This window comes from Tetrao urogallus (genome assembly GCF_951394365.1).
Source record: "Tetrao urogallus genome assembly, chromosome: 5".
Lineage (NCBI taxonomy): Eukaryota > Metazoa > Chordata > Aves > Galliformes > Phasianidae > Tetrao > Tetrao urogallus.
The window spans coordinates 49,495,744-49,521,974 of record NC_136818.1 but is presented as its reverse complement, the minus strand read 5'-3'; the positions used below and the strand labels follow the sequence as shown (position 1 = coordinate 49,521,974).

The 26,231-nt window shown below is 38.3% G+C and overlaps 1 protein-coding gene across 1 annotated transcript; it reads right to left on the bottom strand.

Moving 5' to 3' along the window:
• Positions 1-1,053: 1,053 nt before the first annotated feature.
• TNKS2 (tankyrase 2) lies at positions 1,054-25,884 on the bottom strand (the record flags this gene model as incomplete). The annotated part of the gene is made up of 27 exons (XM_079536240.1): positions 1,054-1,116; positions 1,423-1,579; positions 2,545-2,731; positions 4,053-4,158; positions 5,161-5,235; positions 5,644-5,741; positions 6,499-6,619; positions 7,205-7,287; positions 7,945-8,197; positions 8,910-9,098; positions 9,743-9,852; positions 10,191-10,410; positions 10,701-10,866; positions 11,277-11,422; positions 11,853-11,932; positions 12,654-12,825; positions 13,881-13,959; positions 14,048-14,139; positions 14,627-14,748; positions 15,680-15,866; positions 17,387-17,453; positions 18,618-18,712; positions 19,151-19,226; positions 19,531-19,567; positions 19,883-19,978; positions 20,952-21,176; positions 25,683-25,884. The coding sequence occupies 27 exons, from the start codon at positions 25,882-25,884 to the stop codon at positions 1,054-1,056; spliced, it is 3,504 nt and encodes a 1,167-aa protein (XP_079392366.1).
• Positions 25,885-26,231: the final 347 nt, after the last annotated feature.

The window sequence follows — 26,231 nt, the reverse complement described above, 5'->3', positions numbered from 1 at the left end:
AGGGCACTAACAAGGAGATGCATTTAGCAAAATAATCATATGGAGAAGGCCAAGCTGCCACCCTCACATTAGGAATGAACCACTTAACTTCCTGGCTTAAACGGAAGCAAGAGGAACTCGAGACAGACCTCCTTGAGGTTAATTTGCCAACTACATTCAAGGAAAATAATTTATTAAAACTAACACGCAAGGTCTACTAGCCTTGAAGTGAAGGATACAGCTCAACTATCGCTACAGTTAAATAAAAACTTCAGAAGACATTTTACAGAAATAAAAATACGAGACTCTAGTAAAGAGGTGGAAGAACACCCTAGCATTCAGTTGGAATATCTTCATAGCCTATCGTTCTCAGGAATGTATTATTTCATAAATAAAACTACAGAACAAAAATTTGAATATTCAATCTAAAGTTGGCTATTTCTAAACTTCTTCAGATAAAATTTGCTTTCTCTCCCCCAAACAAATTATAAACCCTGAAAAAAAATTGGTTTTTCAAATCTATTGTGCATAAGCAAACAGATGAACAAACCGACATTTGGAAAAAAAAAATTTTGTACAAGGTTGCAGTTCTAAAACACTTATATTACAAAGCAATGTAAATAAATACCAAGCTAGTACAAAAGCTCTTATTTACAGTTTTACAAACGGAAACATTTTCAGTGTAAATGCAGTGTTTTAAAGAACACAATATTAGTAAAATGATTTCCTGTATAGAGCATTATAATTTCTGTTATATTTCAACGCAGTATTGTATAAAACCATTGTTTCAAGTTAATTTTTGTTTTAATTTAGTACAGGCAAACCGCAGTTTACGCCTGGAATGGTGTCTGTTAAAGTGCTGAAAAAGAGGACAATTCTGAAATTTTAGAAAAACATACTATACATTATTAAAGCTTTATCAAGTCAAAAACGGCAGATTTTATTCACATTTGCTACCACACCACCTGTGGATGGAAGATTTTTTTTTTTTTCAACAACTCATTGCAGTTAACAGGATGGCAGACATTGGTATCTTCACATCCAAGTCTGATGGTTTCTCAAACGTAATTTGTCTTAAGCTTCAGTGGTGGCTTCAGGTTTCATGATCTGGTAAGTAATCAAGTATTCTGGATAAGCCTGAAAGAGTAACACACATTCTTTATTAAGTTTACATTTTCTGGATACATTCAGAACATTTGCTGTAAAAGAAAAAAAATATGTCTATTGTCAAAGAAAAAGACAAAATGCCAAATGTCAGAATGCCTCAAGTATTCAGACAACAAAGAAAATTCACTTTCAGCCACAGCTAGAGTTAAAGACAACAGCTATTTCTACCACAGTGAAAACAACACAACAAAAACAAAAAAGACCCCACAAAAGGCAACATACTACACTGCCTTAAAAAAAAAGAGTCTGAAAATCCAAACCAAAAAAGCAACTTGCCTGCTCCCCTCTGTAAATGACATATTCTGCCAACGCCAGTCCATTTACACTGGGTCGCCCAGTAACTGAGTGATGTCCAGGGGGAGAATGGGCCATTTTCATAGCACTGAACTGCAGGAAAGACTTGCCCAGTGTTACACGACAAAACAGCAACTGCCTGTGTTGAAAGGGAAAAAAGGATCATGACTAAAGAATGCTTGTATAGCACTAGAAAGACTGTCTTTGTAATTTTAAACTGTTGCTTGAGAACTGCGCACTTTATGAACACTTTAGGTATTCTCCGGAGTTTGCAAAATTCTGAAATTTTGTTTGGAAGGACAAAAGTTATGGCATCTTTGGGAAAGTTCTTCCATCTGAGAAAAGGGTTCTTAATAGCAAACAAATACTTACTGGACACAGTGTGCTTAACAAAGCACTCAAGATTTTTCACTGAGCTTTCCCTCCCCTCCCCTTTTCCATTTTAATTTTTATGGGTCCCCGCTCTCAAATTATTCATGCTAACATCACAGTTCCCTGATGCTCTAACATTAGATTTCTATTTAACAGCCTGACTAAACTGACATTCTCTAGACTTCAAGAAGATTCTTATTTTTATTTGAGAGTACCAGAAAATGGTAACAGTATAAAGTGAATACGGGTTCAGACTCAAGGATTTAAGGGGATTTAAGAATGCTGGTAGTATCAGAGATTACATAAATCCATGCCTATATTTTATCATCTGAAGCAGCAGTGACATGAGATGATCTCTTCCAAAGCGCCAAATTGTTCCTCAATACAGCATCTGAGCATCATTGAGTTTTTCCTGTCTCTGTGACAGATGATCAAATGGGCAGCACACTGATAGTGCTACATTTTTCACACAAGCAGCTAGCAGACCCTCCTTGCTCTCTAAGTCTGATTTTTAAGAGCAAAGTCTTGGTTATATACAATGAAGATAGCTGAAGGTTCTGTAATATAAATATCAAGGTTGTTTAATCATCTCTGCTAGGCTCAGTGTATAGCAGTGCTAAAAAGGCCTCGTTACCAAGGAAATCTTTTCCCACAGAATCTGCTAATTTGCACACCATGTTGTAGACCAGCAAATCAAGATCGGATTCTTTTATGTAAAAGATCATAACTTACCTATGGCAAACATAACAGGATCTGTCTTTGTGAATTGGACATCCAGTGCCACCTCCAATCCCATACACATATTGATTGCTTTTGGAAGAATTTTCAGCAAAATAAATCCCAGCTCCAAACATGCCACCTATATAAGCATGTCTTTCATCAAAGCCTTTGTGAATGATTGCATTCACAAACGGGGAGCCTAAGAGAAGGGAAGTAAAATATTTAAAGTACACCACATAGAAATTTGTAACAATTTTACTATCATCCCCCAACTTTTTTCTTTTCGGTATCCCATTTCCTCACACACACAGAGCGAAATCTATCTCCAGAAATTCCGAGCTCCAATTTACAGAACCAGTTTGCTAAAGATTTTACACAAGGGATAGGTGCCGAAAGGTGTCAGCTTATCACGTATTTGCAAAGGATAGTATCTCAAATAACTTGCTACAAGAGAAAGCTCAGTGAATCTGCATTCCCTTCAGCATGGCTTCATATCATAGATTCTGGGCTGCGCTGCTACACAAATCCCATTTTCTTCTTAATAAGTTGCGCTTAAAAAAGAAGTTAAAAAATAGACTCCAAACAAAACTGTGCAGCAATTGTCAAAAGCCGTTTGTCTCTCCAGCGTTCTTTTTCCTTATTTACTTGCAACCAATGGTCATAACATTTAGACTTCAAAAATAACCTATTAAAAAGTTAGACTCTGGATCTTGAGATGCATTATATTCTTTAATTCTGAAAAAAATGTATTCTTTTAGTTAGCTTTCATACCACGGTATGAATATGAGGGAATTTTTAGAGAAAAGCTATTCTAAGAGAACATGGCATGTCATTTATGTAAGGAGTTACAGTGAAAATAATCTCAAGTCTTTTCTATAAAAAAAGATCATTCCATCAAGAGGCTGGTTCCTCTTATGCAGGTACAGACCACAATCAAAAGACAGTATTTTGATCTCTGTCAGTCTGGGCAAGCAATAATTGCTGTGTTACTGCAACTTCCAAGAGTAACCTTGTGTTGGGAACTAAGTAGTTTTTTTCACTGTAGGAAAGCACAGTAGATGTATTTAATTTCTCTATCAGGACAAACTGCATAACTGCATGCAAGACATCTTTCCACTAGCTTTGGTATAACCTTTATTTATTTATTCATCATTCCAGTAAAGGCTGTAAGAATTTAATTACTGATTAAACAAACAACCCCCACAGCTCATAGTAGAATAGTTTGATCCTTCATCACTTTCATCAAACAACCAATAACACTGTTCTGGTAACTTAATGAAGGATGAGGCATATTCCCTTAGCCTCCATTCGTTACAGCTAAAGTGTTTTCACTTAGAACTTCATAGTCTCCTGTGGGAGAAACATGGCTGTGCAAGTTTCAGAAGAAGGATCCAGTGCATTGTGCATTGTGTCTTAATAAAATGTTTGAAAAAAAATCTAATACATATATCCAACAGAAACCCTCCACTAAATAGCACTGACGGTTAGATGAGTATCTAAGACACATTCCAACATCTCACCATGAAACAGCATCCTTTCATTAGCGTGGTTATGATTCTCTTCAGAGACCTCTTTCCTCCGGTGAGTGTATCTTTCCCACAGCTTTTTGTTGCAGACTTTCTGAATCTGAAACAGTAAAAATATAATTTAATCCCCAAATTGAAAACCTGTGTTTACATGACAGATTTTTAACATACATTAGTTGTATCACAACACTTTAAAATGCTTAAAGAATACCTAAAAGAATATTTCTTTCCTTAAAACTCAACAAAAAACAACAGAATTCTTTAATTTACCCTCACAAGTGTTACTGCAGTATAATACTGAGTAAATACTATACGTTTAATTAAGAATCAATTACTTTTAAACATCTTAAACCTTCTTAATTTGCATTTAGCAGGCCCAGTCACAATTATGCCGCAGTATCCCTCTGAGAATAGACTGATAAAGCCATCTAAATAAAGAAGAGTCTTCGTGGAAGACCTCTAGAATAATTAAGGTACCCTAAGCAAAGGTAGGGTGAGCAGTAACAAAGCCTTGTGTGTGTAGACAGTGCATCTGTTCTATTACAGAAGTGTAATATTAGGTTAGCATAAAATCTGTATTTAAGAAATTAGAAACTTATAATTTTGACTAAAACAACCATTTCTCCAGCAGAAAATGCAAACTGAAATTCTACCGAATTATTTAAACAAAGGTTGTCTACTTCCTGTTGCTTTAAGCTGCTTTGGTTTTAAATCAAGCCATACTAGGTCCCTTCACTTCCATCCCTCAAAAGTTTTGTTTTCACTTCTTGTTTCCTGCTTTTCGCTCACACTTCCTTAATGGACGTAAGCCTTTGTTTCCTATGAAACCTTCTATATTTTTCTTCAGATATTCTGCAGTTTTCTGTGAGGTCCTTTCATGTCAATTTTTTTTTTTTTTTTTTTTTAAATGTTTATTAACCTGTAAGTAGTTTTTCCCATATCATCCTACTCTTTGAATTTCCCTGGAGGATAATCTTTTTCCTGTGCATGTCTCAGAATGACACATCTCTTACAGAATTCAACAAATAACTGCAGAGCATTTTATGGACAAGTCAAGGATAATTTTGGCCAGATCACTTAGTCATGAAAACGTGACAGTCACCTTTAAAATGTTGTATCTATTGAAGACTCCCCCAGCATGTCCTCCATCTCTGTGCTCTCGGACAGTACTCTGCATCTGAAGATTTCAAATGAGAAAGATTGCTTTTATTCTGTTTGGACTGCTGTTTCTTCATAACTGTCTTGTGTGATTACTATACTTCGCAAGGAAGTGACATAAACACATGCCTTAACAGGCAGGCAATTGGTAGTATAGAATTTGTGTTACATGCAAAAGCTTTTCTATATTGCACAGTGTTAAAAACATGAGCAGCAGTAACAACATTACTAAGAAAAAAAATACCAATCTCACGAGCACAGACTGTAATAGTGGTATAATTAAGATGGAAACTTGAAGTATCCTTACTGCAAGTTTCTTACTATACTTATAAATATTAATCATACTTCAGTTGTCCAGCAATGCCCTCTGGCCATATCAGTAGTGGAACTAACAAAAAATACTGAGAAGTTACAAAGAGAGGCATACCTCCTCTTCTACTGACTGAAACTCCTTATCTTCTGAGGAAAGATCTATGAGAAGAGTTCCGCTACTGGAGGTGTTTAGAGTCAGGTATGGGTTAAGTCCTGTCAACACAACAAAACATAGCAGCAGTTTCAGAAACTGCTTTAAGACTGCCAGTTTGGCATGATCACCATTAACACAGTTTTAAGAGATCCATTTTCTGAGAACACATTTTACAGGATGAAGACTTTTGCCCAAAATAAGGCAGCAAATATTTTCAATGATTTACACTGCCTTCCATCAGCAACGTATTTTTTTGAGGATGTCAAAGTGCCATCCTTCAAGCTACTTTGCTGGTTTCGAACAAACTTTTTCAGTATTTCCTTTTATAACCCCTCCCTGTACATTACAATGAAAACATCATAAACGCCATCAAAGCATAGCAGTTGTGTTTGAATACAGATTAAAATTATTTTTATTTATCTGAGGATACTTATCATTCATTCCATCCACAGGAATGAACATTTCAGACACATCAACCCATGTGCCTGTGCTTAGCCTGCTATTTCCAACATACATGACAAGGCAACTACGCATAAGCCACTGCCTGCTTGAGAGTTCATTTCAACATTAGGCAGTGGAAAAACATGGAACCTGTCCTTTTGCAGAGTCCCAGAGTCTGCAACTGCTGAAAATGGTATCATAACAGATAATCAGCCTGAAGTGCTTGCAACACGAACATACTTAGGTATCAGAGCAAGATACAGAAAATTAACAAAAGCACTGACAGACAATGTCACTGCCTGGGATAATCTGAGGTATTACTGAAACGGATTCTACAAAAGCAGTATTATATAATAACTTGAAACAAGAATATACCTTGCTGTCCAGAAATCAGTCTTTCAACTCCTTTAATGATTTTGTGCCTATGGCCGTAAGCATTAATTCCGATTTCCTTCAACTCTTTGTGTCCCATTTCAACCAACACATCAAGTGTTATCTAGAATGGGAGATAGATCATTTTTTGTACAACAGCATAAACAGAACAACACAGCTGCCAATGACAGCAGAAATATACAGCACAACTGCTGAGGCAAAAAGCGAGTAAGAAAATATATGCAACTTAGGACACTATTCTTGCCCTTAGCTCTGATTCAACTGTTTTCTCCAAACTTTTGTCTGCAAATAAATATGCTATGAAACACACAACCAAGCAACTGGTATCATTAGCAAGGATCATGTTTCTGACTGAGAAATAAAAAATTTCTAATCAGTATGTACTACTATTCACCATGTATACCACTGAAAGGAAACAGAGCTATACTCTCAAACTGGTACGCTCTTGTTCATAGGTCTTACTTATATGCATATAAATATTCACACACACACACACATATATATAAAATGCACATCTACATTAACATACATAAAAAATTCCACAAGTATGAACCTTCCCTTCATTCCATTCCAAGTTGGAAACACTGACTTATTTTAAATATACCTAACTACACTACTCTAACCAGTCAGTATTTATTGCCTTACTTTCTAACAGAGTATCTGGAAATAAGTGTACATACTCACTCACCTGTTCTCTCTCAAATATGTCAATTAGATGTTCAAGGCCAAGGTTCCGCACAAACTGATTTATGCTGAAATCTACACCTGAGACTGGATAAAAGAAAAACCTCAGAAGAAATATTCATGTATGTACTACATAACAAAATACAATCTTACTATCACTGACAATTACGGGAGGTAAAGAAATTCCTGGCCTTGTGAAAATAGGAAATAAATATCTGTCACTAACTAGTGACAACAATCAGTCAACTCTGACTCCAACATCTGTGTACATGTGCACACACACAGAAGTGGTCTTTTTGCCTCCATGAGATAAGCAACAACCTACCTAATAGAAATGGATGTTCAAACAGCAAATATTTTGAGAACTAACACATTATAGAAGTAACCTGTTCAGAACATCTGGTCTAACCTTTCAGAAACTGGATAAAATTAGTTGTAAAACACTGCTTGGAATGGAGTCAAATTTCATCTGATTTCTCTTTTAAGACAGTTCACCCTTCTGAGTCTGTATAGAAGAAAGAAAGAATTTTTTGAAGATACTCTGTAAGGAGAAAATAATAAAATCTTGTACTGCAAGATTTTTAGACTTCTGCTCTTCACTAATGACAGTGTAATGAATTGTAATGAATAGGGATATTGTGTATGTTCTACGTCACAGAAACTGCGTATATCTTTTGGGAAACTTGACATGCATTCCATAACACAGTAGAAACTGTTACTCATTCCTAATTGAGAAAGCCTCACCTTCTTTTTTCTCCAGAACAGTAGCTCCCTCTGCACTGCTTGTACCAACAACTGATGGAAGTTCAGAAAAACTACCAGACAAATTGTCAAGACTACTTGCAGCAGACAGACTGGATGGACTGGATGGAACAGATGACAGGGGATCAGCTGTAGAACCTGCTGTCTGAGATACACTTATAACCTGAGGTTTGTAGCAAGATGGTAAGGCAGAAGGAGGCATTGCTGCTGTCAATAGTGCGCTGACATCATCTGCCTGAACATCAGAAGACAATTTATTAAAACAGAGGAACATTTTTACAGAGTTGTTTATCCTAAACGCATCATCATCATTCCAGACTTATTCCCAAGTATACTAAAAAACAAACAAATGCATATTGGAAAACATACAATTTACAGTGCAATTCAACAAAGAGCTTTTATGCTAACAGCACAGACAATTCTGTAAGATGTTTATAAACACAAATGGTAATAAAACAAAAAGTTTTTACTTCAATATTTCTCAAAAGCTTATAAGACAGTTAAATAAAACTACGTTTGTAGGAAAAACTACTTTTTTTTTTTTTTTAGATTTTATGAAATCAAATTTACTCTGGGTAACTTAGGATTGTATTATAAAACTTGGAAGGAGAGACAAGCCATTAAAGCCCTAACTGTCAGATAGTTTCCCAAATTCGTGTTGCTATAAAGTTTGCTTACATTTGATTACTACACTTTTTTTATTAGTTAAAAATCTAAGTATTAAATTAAGAGCATTAATTTATAAGCACAAATTCTTTTCGTGCTTTTTCCCCCTGCCTCATTTTGAAATAAGCCTCGAGCAAGAAAATATTTAAAGGTTTAAAAATGCTCTACTAACATTCCCTGTAAGACACACATGAACAAGAAAACCCATAGTGAGAGTCATTTAAGGTAAGCCGCCACAAGAACCAGGTAAGAACAGATTTCCCAAGAACCCCAACACTTACAGTGACCAGGTCTAAAGGTGTTTGTCCTTCCTGGTTTTTCAGTGTAGGATCAGCCCCATGTGCCAGCAACAAGGCACAAAGCTGTGTCCTTCCTTTCTGGGCTGCTTCATGCAAAGGTGTGAAAGCCCACTTGTCTGTAGCATTCACACACGCGTTATACTTTATAAGCAAAGCTGCCACATCCACATGCTGGAAAAATAAAACCATCAGGGGTGTATTCCAGTGTACTACCAAATATTAAGTTAACTCACAACTACTGCTGATAATTTCTCTGCAATTCTCATTTTGATTTTCCTTATGATGCATTTACTTTGCAATTACTATAAAAGTTTTAAGATGAGCTGTTTTCTTCCTGACCTACTACATTCTGATAAAAGACTAATATTCTCTTGTGGGGGAGGAAAAAATAACAACAACAACAAAAAAGGGACTACTACAGAATTCAAATCCAGAAGAATTAAAGACTTGATCCAAGCACAAAGATCCTGAGCCACAAACAACTAGTATCTCAATATCAGACTTGTTGGTAGAATCAAACTGGCACAGGTATAGAAATAAATTGTGGAACACCTTTTGAGTGGTTGACTTTGCATGTGTGCACATTCAGAAAACAACTCTGTCAATTCATACCACTGTTTTACAAATTCAAAGAATTGCTTGCATACGACAATAAGCTTGCTATGACTGAATTACTTATTTACTTTTTTATAAATAAGATTACGTTATAACTCAATAGCAAAAGCTTTTTGGAGAGTATTGGTCACAATGCTGTCGCTGAAATGCACTGCTTATTTTTTCAGTAAGAAAATATCCTCAAAGTCCAACATATTTACCCCATAAGATGCAGCATTATGCAGAGGAATCAAACCTCCTTTATCTTGGGCATTCACATCTGCTCCATGCTGTAGCAGGTACTCTGCAACCTCCAAATTGTTGTAACCAGCTGGAAGGGTGCAAAAGGACAGAATGAATACAACATACCTTTAAAGACTACCTCAACAAACTGCAGAGAATGATAATTCACTTAATTACTTGGAAGTTAATACGTCCCTTCCAGTGAAGACAGTGCGTTGTTACAGAAGACAGCTTCCCACTTAAGGCTAACCGATTTTAAAACCTCTGTCAATATATGCCCAATAAAAGACCCTCTTGGGCTAAACAGAACAGGAAAACTGAAGTTAAACAGTCTAGAAGAGTGGAGAAACAGATGACTAATACGCATAGAATATTAAATTAAGGACTTTAGCTTACTAACCCTAATCAGCTAAATAGAACACTGACCTGCTAAATGGAGTGGCGTTGAATGCCGCCCTTGTGTGTCCCGACAGTTGACATTGTCAGGTGAACAAAGCTTTTTCACCCGAGCCAAACAACCTTTCTTAGCAGCATCTAGCAGAGCTGCATCTCCTCTAAGTAGGTCTTGAATATCAGTATCTCCATCTTTAACGAGGTCTAAAGGAGTATTTCCATCCCTGTTCTTCTTTGTGGGGTCAGCTCCATGCTGTGCACACAAAAAACAGGTGTTAAGCATGCACATACACAGAATAAATATTGTACATCTCAGGAATCTTTCACCTTACTAAGCAAATATTTTCACACATTCTTGACTCCTTTGCAGAGAGCCTTCCACTTACTATGAAAAAAATAAATACACTTGCCAATAGTTGTCCTATGGGAAATGTTTACCTCATTCATTTAGCAACCACAAGCCAATCTGTCTAAGAAGTACTAGCACATTTCAGGCCGAATAAGAAATGTAAGAAAGTAACCTTTCTCAAGCATATATAGTACCTGCAATAGGAGCTTGCAAATCTCGTATTTTCCTTTTGCTGCAGCTTCATGTAAGGGAGTAAACTTCCACAAGTCAGCTACATTGACAACTGCACCATGTTTTACAAGCAGCTCTGCAACCTCATAGTGACCATATGAGCAAGCATTATGTAAAGGAACAAGTCCTCTGGAAAACAAATAATAAAAAGGTTATCTTAAAAAAAAAAAAAACAGAATCTCTTTTCACACACAGATATGAACCTAAAGCACAGCATACCTTAAACAGTTATAATAAAAACTCTTTTAAGAAAATTACATTTTCCATAGTAGCTTATATGCATATATTTGTATATATCTGCTACCAAAGTAGTATAAATGCCAGTAGCAGTGAATAAAAGTAAAAACAGAATAACAGTAACCGTCTCAAGTGCAAAATGTTTTTCTGGATATTCTAACAGCTTCATTGTAACAGAAGCGCCCATGAAAATAAAAGACTGACTGAAGAAAGATGGGATGCACATCAGCTATCAAAAGACAAAAGCTCACAAACGTAAGTAGTAACAATAGCCATGAAAATATACAAGTGTGATTATTTACCCCTTATCTTTTGCATGCACATCAGCTCCATGCTGAAGAAGATATTCAACAACAGACACCCTGTTGTATCCAGCTGCAAAATGAAGTGGTGTAGACTGACGCCCTTCAATATCTCTGCAGTTCACACTTTGAACTGTACACAGTTTCTGTAAAACCCAACAGACAAAACATGAATCCCGATATATGGTGTAGAAACATGCTAATTTGAGTCATAAAATGCTGTTGTACGCACCCATTTCTGAAAAAACCTTTTTTCATCTTAAAAACTGTTTTTACATAGAAATATTACTTTTCATAGGTCGTATCCCCTGAAAAAATAATTACCTTCTCTTCCCAATCTCACATCTGTGACATACATACATTTTTAATGTAAGAAATGAATGCAAATTCAGGAGGTGGAAAACATCAAAATTTTGTTATCCATAGTTTTTGCACAACAGAAAGGTTTTACCATGAATTGTAACTTTCATAAAGTAGTAAGAAAAGCTATTCATTTGTTTGTTTGTTTTTTTTTGGTGGGGGGAAGAAATGACAGGATGCAATTCCCACTTATTTTTGGGACAGATCTAAACTTACTTTAACAGTATCCACATCACCAGCCTTTGCAGCCTCCAACAACTGCCGATCTGCATCTGAATTACCTAGAGGGATACCTTCTGCAAAACAAGTGAGATTGCATGGCAGATCATTGACTGTACATACTTGAAATAATTTAGGATAGGAAATAATTTCTGTATCTCAAGAACTTAAAGGAAGTCAAGGACTTAATGGAAAAAGCTATTCAACTATAGATTGGTTTTGTATTTTTTTTTTAATTATGTACAGCTGTACCTATTAACTCTACAAGTGTTTAAAAAGTTGCCTACGGGAACATGATTCCTACCAATTTTAGAATGCTGTAAAACCAATTAAATATTCAGTTTCAGAATAAGACTAATCTGAAGAAACTTACTTACACATACAGTATCTAAACCTCAGTCATTAAAATCTACACAGCCTGTTGCCTCTGCTAGCAACTGCACAGCAACCATTTTTTTTTTTTTTTTCTTTTTAAATCCATTTTCTACTTACAAGACTGTACCCTCCCCTCCATATATCAGGACTTTTACTAAATGGTTCCAGGTGGCTTTACCGTTAAACATTCGGAGCAGCTCCAACAATCTGCACACCACTAGAGATTTAATCATACCTATAAGCAGGACATTTCCATGCGCATGTGGTTATGGAATAAGAATTGAATAACTCAAGCCAGCTTTTACCTTCCACAAAAAGTACCTTTTTTGGTTTGTTCACTATTATTCCTTGACAGAACTCAAAATAGCAAGTAACCTGTTATCACATCACTTCCTAAACACATCTTGAATAAATCAGTTGTACCTTGCAGTAGTTGTTGCACACTTTCATTCCCCATTTGTAAGGCTGTAAAGCCCTGCAGAGATACAATGGAAGGATCACATCCAGAACTCAACAGCAACCTACAAGTCTGGAGGTGACCACAATGTGCTGCTCTATGAAGAGAGGTCTGGCCAAGGTTATCCAATGCATTAACCTAAAAATAAAGCAATCTTTAGAATACATTCTTAAAGGAAATAGTAACAGCAAAACGCTGTTAAAGCTATTTTCATTGCTGAATGGGAGTGTTTCACAAGTATTCTTCCTACTTTGCAAATACGCTGAATGTTATTCTAATCAAAGGTCACGACATTTCAAAAAGGTAAGACAAACAACAGCTGTTCATAAAGTTATAACTGCACTTACAGAGGAAGAATAGACTTCTTTTAGAATCACGGGAATAATCACGTGTGTAAACATGTGTGAACAGTTATGGCAGTTTTACCATATACAGATGTAGACTGTAATTTTCATCGTGCAGCAGGCATCTTTTGTGCCAGTGTGTAAAGTCACTTTTATCTACATTGGCTTAGAGCAGTCCTTCAGATGTAGGACTTTATAATAGTGTTTCAACCAAGGCAACCAACATTCAAAATTATGTACCCAAAGCTTATCTGTACTTCCTACTGTCCCACTGCTTTTGATTATCACTTTGTAAACTTTACAGCAGGCCACATCCAAAAGCTGTATCCAAGTTTCCATATAGAAGAACTTAAAATACCAGTCTGGAACAACCCAAGCCCAAATTACAGAGCATCTCCTTTCTACATTCTCTTTTTGTGGAAATTTGGGTCAAAACACTGTACCGATGTAACATTTTGCTTTCACTGTAATTTTTACTGCACATGATGAAGTCTACCTGTTTTGCAGTTCTGAGTAACCTCTCGTTCGTGCATCTCCCATTTTTTTTTTTTTTTTTTAAAGCAGAGTATAATTTCTCCTTCTTGATAACACAGCAGGTAATAAGATACTTTATAAATTTTTAATAACATGAAAAAAATGATGTCTGCACATTTTATAAAATAGGACCAAAGACAATGTCTTAAAGTGCATAACTGTACTGCTGGATTGATAGTCTGTGTCTTAAGGGTATAAATCTATAACTACCAAAACAAATTCAGCCAAGTGTCTACTCTGCTCTCCATTCTCGTGACAAGAAAAGACAAACAGAAATTAAACAACAAAAAGAAAAGTAAAAATATTAATTCATACCTTAGCTTCATGTTTCACAACTACTTCAACAACATCATTATGAGCTTTTTCTGATGCCACATGCAGAGGTGTCAAGAAGCTTTAAAGAAAAAAAAAAAAACGTGATTCAGAAGGTATTTGGCAAAATCTTCTAAACAAAAGTTTAGAATTCACTTGTAACCACTCACTCTTTTGTCTTTTCATTAATGTTAGCTCCTTTCCTCAGCAGCAATTCACATACTTGTTTTCTCTTAGGATATGGAGATGCAGCAGCACAGTGCTGAAAAAAACAAAACAAAACAAAACAACAAACATTAAAAACCATTAATAACCAGTTACCAACACAAGGTTTTATTATTTACTAAGATCTGGTTGTGTGCAAAGTCAGCATAAAAAGAAATATACAAAGAAGCCTACTAATTTAAGGAGTTCCTTAAGAGATGAACTCTTTAGATTCATTCTAATACTTTCCCAAACTCTCAAAAGATTTTAAGCTTTACAAAGCTGACACATCTAACTTGCTAATACTAAAAATTAGAGCAGTCTATAGAAGAGAATTTATACAACGTAAGTAAAAGAGGCAATTTGTATTAGTCTTAACATTACTCTTAAACAACTTTTTTTTTTTTATTTTTTTAAATTCTAGACACTGGTCTGAATTATACAACTACACTGTTTAACAATGCAACTGAGCCCTCAAGTATCGCCTACTACGTTTAGGTCAGTCACGATACATGCAAGACAATTAAGAAATTCTGAAATGTTACCAGTGCTGTCTCATGTGTTTGAGGATGCTTGAAGTTAACTGTCTCCAAAGAAAGATGTTTCTTTATACGAGCAACATCAGATTCTCTTGCAGCTTGTAGCAGTGAATGACCTTTGAATTCATCTTTAAAGAGAAATACATACATTCCAGAACATCATATTCCTAAACACTAGAAGGATCAAGAAGATTGATTCTTTGAGTTATACCAAAACAACCATTTTATTTCCTGATAGGACATTGAAGGGGCTTCTCCCCCTGCAACAGTCATTGGTGCAAAAAATTTCCAGCTCAGACTTAAGCTTTTACACCACTTGATAGAACTTACTAGTTAAGTTAAAACACAAGAATCCCACTTTGTTTCTAAACTAAAGCCAGAGACACCCAACAAGATCTACTCCACCCACCACATTCTAGGTTCCACTCTTTGCATATGTACAAAGTCCAAGAGTATCTCTGCTTCTGACTTCCCTTTGGAAAACCATTTCTAGTTGCCACCATGAAGTCTAGTGTAGATTTTCAACATACCTCAGAGTCACTGTTTGACCACAGACGGACAGGATTTGAAAGCATTTTTCTCAACCTGTTAAGTATGCTGAACAAAATCAGCACCTTTCATCAATTTTTTTTTTTTTTTTTTTTTTTTTTTAAGTGATTGTGGCGTACTCAAAACAAACACAGTCAATGTTCAAAACAGTTATTTTTTTCTTTTCTTCTAACAAAGTACAATGGAATAAAAAAGTATATTTCAGCAGTCTTGATGCAATGACAGGAGTAAATGGGGAAAACAAAACCGTACCGGTAAGGTCACAAGGGAAAATGTATTCAGGGAAGAAAGGCCATAAAAAACATCCTGACCACAAATAAAACTGACCTACTTTCAGAAACATTCCAGCAACTTTAAATCTTAAGTAGTGAAATAAAATGCCAAACATTGCACAATTAAGAGTAAAGTGTAAGCATTTTCCACATTCAACTTCCGCTGGGTCACAGGAAAACCTCAAGGAACCTAAGCATACAGTCCAGTCTAAAACTGCAGAACTGATTTTATACTCACATGCCAATCGTTCTTTTAATTGGGGCGTTGGAGCCAAATCAATGGTGCTTTTGTTGTGACAGTTCAACAGTGTTGGATCAGCACCATAACTTAACAGAAGAGAACATACTTCCACCCTGTTCTTAGAAGCTGCTTCATGCAGAGGAGTGAACTGCCACAGATCCATTGCATTCACACATGCTCCGTGCTTGAAAAGGAAGGCAGTAAAAAAAGATCAATATCAAACCCATATTTCTAGAAAAAAACTTATCAATGCAGTAGATTGTTAAAATAAAAATCAAAGTTAGTATGGAAATGGTATCCAAGACATTATCCAGATTTTCACATTCAATATAACTGAATATTTCAACATATTGCAGTTTTTAATCCTCTGGTGTCTCTAAGTTACATTTACAGAAGCTAAAGGCGAGCTAGTCTCATCAGGTATTCTTCTCTGAAAATCAAACAGCTCATCAATAGGTCAAATCAAATTAAGAGTCTAAATCAGCTACATCAAATCACTTCTGGACAAGCTCCTATTACTTGTTGCTCTAGAAAAGCTCTACAGTGAACAGTTACAGTAGCTCAGAACAACACACATTCTGTAAACGCCCCCAAATAACAACAGCCAAGACGTCCAGAAAGAAATAAGTAAAAATCAATCTTGGTTTAAAACATTAAGTACAAAGTTCTGCGAGTAAGACTCTTGGACTTTAACATCTATGTAATTCTTCTCTAGACACCTTCAGTTCTAACCATTAGGAAGTCTGATTGGACATGCTCATACCTACTGCTGCTGTTAACACTGTATTGCTCACAAAAAATAATTCAGTAATTACTGGAGCAGATACCAACAGGAAATACAATTGCAGCTTGGCAGTTAAGACACAAGGAGTGGCTAGGTACATTTTTTGTCTAGTACCAGAAGATTCACTTTACGACTGGCCTGTGAAGTTCAAACAAACAAAAAACTTGTCTGTTTATACTTAATACAAAATATGCTTCTTTTAATCATTTTTAACTTATTTTCTTCTAAACCTGAGATTGGTGGGGACTGAGATCTCAAGGTAGAAAACCAGCTACTCCCTGAGAACCCAAGCAGCCCAAGTCATCTGACAGCACCCCTCAGCTATTTTAATTCATGATTTACTGTGACAGATGAGAATGGATACAGTTCCTAAGTCCCTCTGTGGCACAGACTCTTGCAGGGCACGTCTTGAAGCCCTTGGTTTAATGTGTATCAGACTTTATCTTCAAGATTAACACAATTCAGATAAGCCAATTCAGTTTACATTCTTTTTCTCTGGTGTGAGGGCTGTGATTCTGGGCCAGAATTTACGCTGTAAAGTTCACTCCTTCAGGAAACTTACACTTTTCTATTCTTAAATACATAGTACTGCTCTTTTCGTTTGGCTATTTTTTTATGTGTGAAGGTGAAAAGTGAAAAGCTTGAGAGCAGCAGTACTTACTTGATGGTATAAAACCATTTAACTTCTAAGACAAGAGTTAAAAACAGAAAGCACATTTGTAAGAGGAAAGCTTCCCTGCAAGCAGAAAATTCTGTAACTTCTGTAACTTGATAACTAACATACAGCAAGCAGAATCTATCAACTTTTAAGTTTTTTAAAAGATGAAAAATTTGCAAATTTAATCAGTCTATTAGTCTAAACTGTTCTTATTTAATATTATCCAAACTAATTTTTTTTTTTTTTTTTTCCAAAGACTAACCTTTACTAGAAGCTCTGTTACTTCATAATGACCATAGGAACAGGCATTGTGAAGTGGCACCAAATCTCTATACAGGAGAGAAGAGAGAAATTATCTTAGTACTCCTATTTAAATTCTGAAATCTAAGCATTGCTAATAATACTACGCTGCATCTTAAACATTAAAAAAAACAACAATGGTACCTGAGTTGTTCAAACGAAAATGCGAGGAAATGAGAAGCTTGAGAAGAGCCCATATAAACTGATCAGCCTTTTTCAGAACAAAAAACACATAAGTTAACAAGAAGATGAGAAATGAATTGCACTGTCTCAATGCAATTGAAGGGCTCCTCTAAGACTTGGAATCTTAGTGAGAAAGAAGTAAAGGCAATAGCTGTCTAGAGTGACAGTTGTTACTTCCTTTTTCACAAGAACACTGCTATAAAATTTTCTCCCTTGGATACCAGAGGAGTTTTACTGGTACTGCTTAAGTAACTGTTAAGACATTATTCCACAGTAACAGCAGAGCTAGTTCTAAACCCTGTTTCATGTTCTACCAAGCTGAATGGTCTTAGTAGCCAGTGAGAAATTAGCCAAAGTGTGCTCTTCTACTGTGGGCTAGTAAAGGAGAAACGACAAAAGTGCATTTCAACACTGAATGGACAAAGTTGCCTGATCAGACAGCTATCTACATAGCAGTGAAGGGATCACAGGATAAAAGGATGAATAAGAGTTTGTTTTCCATAATCTTTAACATACACAGGCATACATATAATGAAAAACATATTTTAAAAATACTTTATACAACCATAATCAAACTCAGCACATCCGTATTTTACTACATGTTCTGAGATAACAACCAAATGCTTAAAAATGTATTCCACAGATAACTCTGAAGAACAGATCTTCAATTTTTCATTACTTGATAAAGAAGTCCAGAAACTTAAAAGTAGGAATAAAATTAAGACTAGGCCATTATGATATTTACTGACTCCCCAGTGATTTACTGATGTATTTTCTTAAGCAAAAATAAGATGGCTAATAATACCTGAAAGGCTACATATTTTACGGTCAGTTCTGTTTAAATTCTTCTGCTTCACAATACTGAAGACTGTCCACATAGTATTTTTGTCACGACAGAAAGATTCATAGTCTCAGCTCAGAAAAGCTTCACAGTTAATATGTTGTTACTATACCTCACCTCAAATTTGAACATTTTTCATTTTTTCTGAACAAAGGAAAAATGAACCTACCCCTTATCCTTAGCGTGCACATCAGCCCCATGTTGGAGTAACAGCTGTACTATTTTTACACGGTTATACCCAGCTGCTAAATGTAGAGGAGTAGACTGAAACGACAGAACATAGCAGTAATCAGTAACACAAAACCAGCATTTGCTCTTTTTTTTTTTTTTTTCCAAAACTTATTAACAGTACTAATTACTGAAGTCCTTAAAACACCTGTAATTTCAAAAAAGCCCAGAGAGTTTGAATCAGACACATAATAACTGCGTTCATTTCTCATTGTCTACTTCTATTGACATAATTAACACAAATCCTGAATCTGCTTTATTTCTAACACACTCTGGGACAAAGGACCTCTTGACAGATTTTTGAGTTCTGCAATTCATTTCTGTGTTTTAGACTGCCTTATTTCTAAGAACTTTGCCAGGACAAACAATGTTGCTTGCAGAAGGTGGAACTAAGACAGCCAGTACAAGCAATGACTGCTAAATGATAAACAGTTTATGATACAGAGTTTAAACTGCATTTTTAAAGAAAAATACCTTTCTGCCATCACTTGCATGACAGTTAACATTCAATGGTGTAAGGAGAGACATCATCTTTTCTTCATTTCCACTCCTGTAGAACAAGATATGAAATAGGCAGAGTTATTTTATTAAAATTGTTAGCAGCTTATGGTTTCATACTTTTCCTTGCTATAACATTCTGCAAATCTAAAATTATGTTTATTACTTGTTTCAGTAGGCAAAGCAAAAAAAAAGTGTTTATGTAGTTATTTTTGTAGCTTTATTAATAGAAACAGCCAAAGCTTACTACCTAGACGGAATGTCAACTCATGGATGTATATATTCACTACACAGAAAACCTTTAAAGAGTTATAAAAAAGTAACCAACTTCCAGATGTGTCCATAAAAACACATACCTGGCACTTTCTAAGAGCTCATCTTTCTTGTATTCACCTGGAAGATAGAAGAGAATTTCTAAAGTTATTAAATAAATATCCATATATTTAAGTTCATGAGTTGAGGCTTACAGTTTATCCTCTTTCAAAGCTGCAGGGAGCTAAGTACTAAAATGTGATGCTATTTCCTAACTGTTATAACAAAGTATTTATCCGAAATGCATCCTGTTAACAACATGATAAGGCCATATAGGAATTTCTATCTAGAATTTTAAAACAGAAATGAGTTAAAGTTACTGAGGGAAAAAGAATACACAGATACTGTATTACAATCACTGGAGTATTATTAGTTAATCTAAAGATTATCACGTACCAGTCAGCACTGCTTTTGCAGATGGGTCTGCTAAATCCAAAGCTGTTCTTCCATCTGTGTTCCGGATGGTCGGTTCAGCACCATGCTGCAGCAATACTTCAAAATGCAAGAGCATTTCATGAGAAAACAATTTGACAAGACAAGACTTATGAGACAATGTAAGCAACAAGCAACAACAAAAAGCCATCACTGTTCCCAACTTCCCCTTTCAACCTTTTGATGTCAGAATTCCTTAATGGCACCTGTGAACTAGTGAAACACATGAGGAAAAAAAGTCTGAACAGAGGTGGAACAATCAGAAACCAGCAGGAAGCAATTTCAGTGAAAACCTGAGACTGACATATGCCCTAAAACCAGCACCTCCTTCTCGACAGGTCCAGAGCATACTGCCTCAAAACCACAGGGGACTGCTTCCTAAATAGCACACAGCAGTAGCAAGCCATGCATCTTCATAGACCTTGCACAGACACTGGGGCCAAACAGGCCATGTTACATATACTGCTCTCCAGACATGCTCCTGAATAAAGTAAACTGGAGGAAGTCACACAGTCCAAACACTAATTTCTCAACCTCTACTTCTATCTCTTCCTCTCTCTTAAGAATTGTGTAGTCAATACACACAACTATATTCACGTGCTCAACTTGTTAAAATTTTCTTTATATCCTCAGCTCATTTAACATGACTGCTATGAAAAGAGACAGAACTAGCTCATTACTGAAAAGTTTTGTTATTTTTAGTGCACTATGAGTAACAGCAGAAAGCAAAATAAGAGGCTGGGCAGAAGCAGAAGAATATCTACATCTATCAGATCATTCTGAGGTGCTTTTCCCTCAATGTCAATCATTATACTTGGGCAATTAACAAAGACAGATCTAAAAATTATAGTCAATTTGTTTCTCCAAAAACTGGCAGGAATTTAAGTTTATCAGAGATTTTTAAGTCTTACAGACATGGCTTCATAAAGTAAAAATAATCTTTAAAAGGTTATCTTTTACATTTTACAATACAACACACTGCATTTTTTACAGTGAAAGAAAACAAGTCACGGTAGAAGTGCAAGAAAATTACCAATGCAGACATCTGTCTTGCCCTTAATGGCTGCTTCATGAAGGGGAGTGTAATTCCAATTGTCCCGAGCATTAGGATCCGCACCGTGCCGCAGGAGGAGATTGACAACTTCGGCGTGACCAAAAGAGCAAGCATTGTGCAGTGGGATAAGGCCTCCATCATCTCGTGCGTGGACATTGGCACCACTCTGCAGTAAGTATTCGACTACATCCTTCCGACCAAAACCTGGAAGAGAAACAGCTTTGTCTCATGTGCTGAGGATGAAAAAAAGGTGCAGGGAAAGACAACCCCCCGTCCCTCTCACCCATGCTGAAACAACGTATTTAAATGACAGCAATCACTCTAAATAAAGACCTCAGCTGGTGTTTCTTACTAAAGGAAGGTTATTTTCAAAAACACCCCAAATTATTTTATTAAAATCAGTAAAAAAGTAATATTCAAGATTACTAAAACAATGAATATCTTGGTAGGGCTCCCACGAGTTAACTGCTTCTTGAAAGCATAACAAAAGGACAGACTACTGACAACAAATCCTCTTTTTCAGTCACTTCATGTGGCCATTAAAGCTAATACTACTCTGTATGATACTCTGCCACCCCACAGCACATCTGCAGAAGGACCAATAGATGAGCTCAGGGAGCAGAAGTGGTGAGCTTGTGCATGCACAAGTTATATAAAGTAAAAATAAACAAACCATATAACATAGTTTGAAAATTATTTCACATGGCTTGTTTGAAAAAATATGCAGCGTTACTCACAGGTTAAAACAAGCAGTATGGCTACCTGCTCTCTGAAGGTTCATTAGCATAATGAACACACTGTTTTCATCTTTGAAATTCTCTCAAGAAAATCCTTAGGAATGTAAAAGATTTATCTGAGAGCATTTATGATAAGCATGCACAACCACACTTTAAGGATATCCAGAAAGTCTACATTACGTGACTACAAAAGCTTGATCTGAAGCACAGAAATGCTATTATACCTTCAGGGGCAATTTTACTCATGTCATTCATGTTAGTGGACAACAAAAACAAGGCCCATCTGTGGCTAGCAATGCATCATAAGTAAAATAATGGATTCTTTAAAGCCAGTTCTATAGCTACTACTGTTTAATTTCAGCTGTATCTTGCACATTTATGTAATGGCACATACACCAGTATCTCAAACTACTACCAACTGTGCCCATGCTTTCTCTAGGACCTTTGTTAAGAGGACACGACGACTCAGAACCGCTGCTCCTGTGCCTACACAGAGATGCTCTAAGGGACACAGCCTACAAAATTCCCTCAAAGCTTCACGAAGACCCATCTGAGTCATGAACTTATTAGGAAAGGTAAGAGCCACATGTTGGTGTACCAAGCACCTGCTGGGTAATGACCCCTTGTGCACATGACTTGGCCTTCCTTCCTTTAAAAATCAGAGTTGCAAACCATTTTCCAGGGGAAATCAAGAATTGTGTGGGATGAAGCTCCTCGTGAGAGCTTTTCCCTCAGCACAAATCACTGTGTGACTGCAAACAGCAGCACACTCGGGGCCAGTGGGTTTAATCTTTGTTACAACCCAACCTGCCCAGCCTCAGCAGGCAGCCAGGAGTCAAGGAAATCAGAAGCTAAAATGGTATTTATTCCTGACCACTGCACAGAGTTCCAGTGAGAGAACCACAGACGCACAAGATGCGCCAGCATTTTATTTCCAACAGAACTTTTCAGTTTTAGTTTCATCACAGCTGAAGTTTCTCATACCGCATTCCTCACTAAACCTGACTTCAGTGACTCCTTCTCCCAGACAGACAGTAAACAGAAGCCTGGAGCCCCACAAGGAAAGCAGAGAGACCTGAGGCTCTTCATCCTGGACAAGAGAAGACTCAGAGACGATCTTATCAACTTCCAATTATCTGAAGGGCAGGAGTTGACTGGATGGGGGCTGGGCTCTTCCCAGCAGTGGAAGTGCCCAGTGACAAGGGGCAACAGGCACTAATTGGATCACATAAAGTTCTGCATGAACACGAGAAAAACTTCCTTACAGCAAGGGTGACAGAGCACAGGCTGCCCAGAGAGGAGGTGCACATACTCAATACCCACCTGGACAAACACATTTATTCAGACTTTAGTTTGCTAGCATCTTTACGAAAGCAATCTCTATAGAACTATATGTCAAAAATCAGCTCCTGTAGAAGATATACTTGAAGAGCTACACTGTCCACATATTAAATCATACGCAGCATATTTCTCATTCTTCCACTGAATTTTTCTTACATCTTCAAAATTTCCAGAAATCATGTTTCTAGGGTGAAGGCATAACCACAATTTGCCTAATTCTTACAGGATCTACTCAGATGAGACTTTTCACAAGTGCCTCAGTCCTGTAAACGTATCAGAACTGCTGCTATTTGACAACAGACTGTCTGGCACCTGCTTTTGGTACCATAAAATGTTTTCCAGAAACTACTTTACTAGTTGGGTTAGAAAAGCCTCTGATCCAACTTTCTGCCTCAGTTACGCATCTGATGGATAAACATCACTCTTGCATAGAAGACATGCCTGTCCATCAAAGCTTTGCTGTGTGCACAGAGAACCAACATGAGCATCAATCCAAAACGAGCTGTGGCAAGCCTCACTATAGTTGTAGAGAATTCACTCTGTAGCCCTCCAGTCAGTACGTAGGTTCAATCAAACACAATTCATACCCATAGCTTCTCTCAGGGCAAAGCCATCCCAGCTGGGAAATATCCCCCTGCTGGGGGAAGAGCAACACCCCCAAACCACCCACAGTTAAGGTGGAGTGGAGATGGAGGATCGTCTGCATCAGACCAGTTTCTGGAACATGGCTTCACCATGAAGTGTGGTACAGGGGCTCTCCACAGCCTTGTGGGAGCATCCCTACCGGAAGGCACCACACACAGAAGCCTTTCCTATGTGTGTATGTGCGCAGAGGAGGCGGCCAGGCTCTCATTTCTTACTGCAAAGCAGCAGAGCTACTTAGGACACAGAGGAAAAAAAGAGCATTTGTGTTTGTGTTTTTTTTCCCATTACAGTGATAGTTAAAGAAAAAAAAAAAAGAACCAAATTCAGAACCCAGAATATCCCTGAAAGAGAAAAAAGGCAACACAAAAACTATCTTCATGTTTCAACCACCTCTTCCACAAAACAAAGCCTTGCAAGTGAACGAAACTAGTCAGAGAAGTTTTGTAACATTTTTTTCTAACAACACGCACCTAGGCTAAACAAAGCAAGAATACAACAGACTTTTGCTTTTGCATCCTGGAATGTAATTCCTTCGGGCAACAGAGACAAAAGAAGTTGGTATTACTCAAACTGTGAATAACATGGAAAAAGTAAAACAAACAAAAACATTCTTAACCCCCAAATCAAGGAGTTGCTTATGACCAACTTCCAAGTTGAGCCTACTGCAGGTAGAGCCCTTTTTGCTGTCAGCCCATCCGAAGCAGCGGAAGCACATTAATCAAGACATTACACATGCATTTTACATCCTGCCCTAGCTAGAAACTTTTTGCACATGCTACAGCCCTATGAGAAAGGCAGTTAAATTCTCTCTATCAAGCTTGAAGGGGACAGAAGCATGGACAAAAGCACTTACACACACTTTCGCCTTATATTAGAGGCCTATTTAATGGAAAAAAGCTTTCAGTAAGTTAGAAGACCTGGTTTTTAAAGCCAAGACAGATCTGCCCTGTTCAGAGAGGCAAACTAGGTCACTGCCTATGGAGAACACCTCAGGCACAAAACAAAAACAAGCAACAAAATAACAACATCCAAAACTAACATGCAAGCAACCCCAAAATCCAACCTAACAACCCACTTCTACAAATGCTGTTAGGCAGTCTCATTCGTTTAGAAGTTCACAGCTTATGAGTGAACAGGCAGGGTTGGAGTTTATGAAAAAATAGCTGCAAAACTCTCTTCCTCTGACAGGATGCTTTATGTTGTCCCCTGGGCTCCCCTGCTGACCAAGATTCCCAAATCTGCGAATCACAGCTGTCTGAAAAAAGCAGCTCTCAGGAACTCAAATCCATTAAACTTACTGAATGTAAGAAAATAACACCTTAATTAGAAACCTTTTCCAAAATAATTCACCAGGGAAACAAACACGTTTCTTAGTTATGCACAATGCCTAGCTAAAAGCTGCCCTCGCACCCTGCCTGCTCCACGATCCTGCCACTAAGGCTGCAATCCAACCAGAGAAACACCACGAAAACAACAGCCACAATCGTGCCTTTGTCTGAAAAGGTAGTATACAGTCTTCCGGCCAGCCAGAAGAGACAGCAGTTGTTCTGTGATGTCAGCTATTTGCCTAAGTGCCAAATTAACAAAGTCTATTTGTTAGCGACACAAATGCAAAAAAACTTCGGAATCGTGCTGTCTGTCCGGCACCCTCCGCCGGCGAAAGGCTGCGAAGCAGGCCTGCCGAGGGGCCGGGAGCACTACAGAAGCACTCGGCGCTGCCGAGCCCACACGCCGCAGCACAGGCGGCACTAGGTGCCGCGGCCCGCGGCCGGCCGGGCCGTCCCGTTTACCCATAGAACGCGGGAGGCCGCCAGCCCGTCCAAGCCCAGCAGCCGGACGCGGGGGCAGGGCAGCGCGCCCAGGGCAGAGAACCGGGCCGAGGGCCGCCCCGCCGCCCGGCCCGAACAGGCTCCGCGCCTCGGGGAGGCGGAGATGCGCGGCCTGGCCACCCTCGGCCCTTCCCCGGCGCCGCGGCCACAGGCCGTACCTGCGGCGAAGTGCAGCGGGCTGGACTTCCTGCCCGCCGTGTCGCGGCCGTTCACGTTCTCGGGCCGCACCAGCCGCTTGACCCGCTCCACGTCTCCGTTCCTGCAGGCCTCGAACAGCTCCCTGGCCGGCTCCACCGCCGCGCCGCAGCCCGGCGCCTCGGCTAAAGCGGCCGCGCCGCCCGCGCACCGCCGCGCCGCCATGCCGGGACGGGCCCCCCGAAGGCGGCCGAGCGGCCTTCCCTGCTCCGCTCACAGGCCGCGGCCCCGCAAGGCGGCGGCCCCGGACGCGCGCCGCTGAGCAGGGCGCTGGGCCCGACGCATCGCGGCGGAAGGATCCGAGCGGAACGGCCGCGCAACCGCAGCCGGCGGCGGCCTCGCTGCGGCCGGGAAGGGGCGGGCGGGAGGCGGCGCGCATGCGCCATACGTGGTGCCGGCCGGCCGCCGCGGATCTGGGGGGTCTGTGCCCGCTGTGCGGGCTGACGATTGCGGGTACCGGTAGTCGGTGGATTTGCAACGTCCCTTTTCGTGCTGCTTCCCCGCAAGAACGT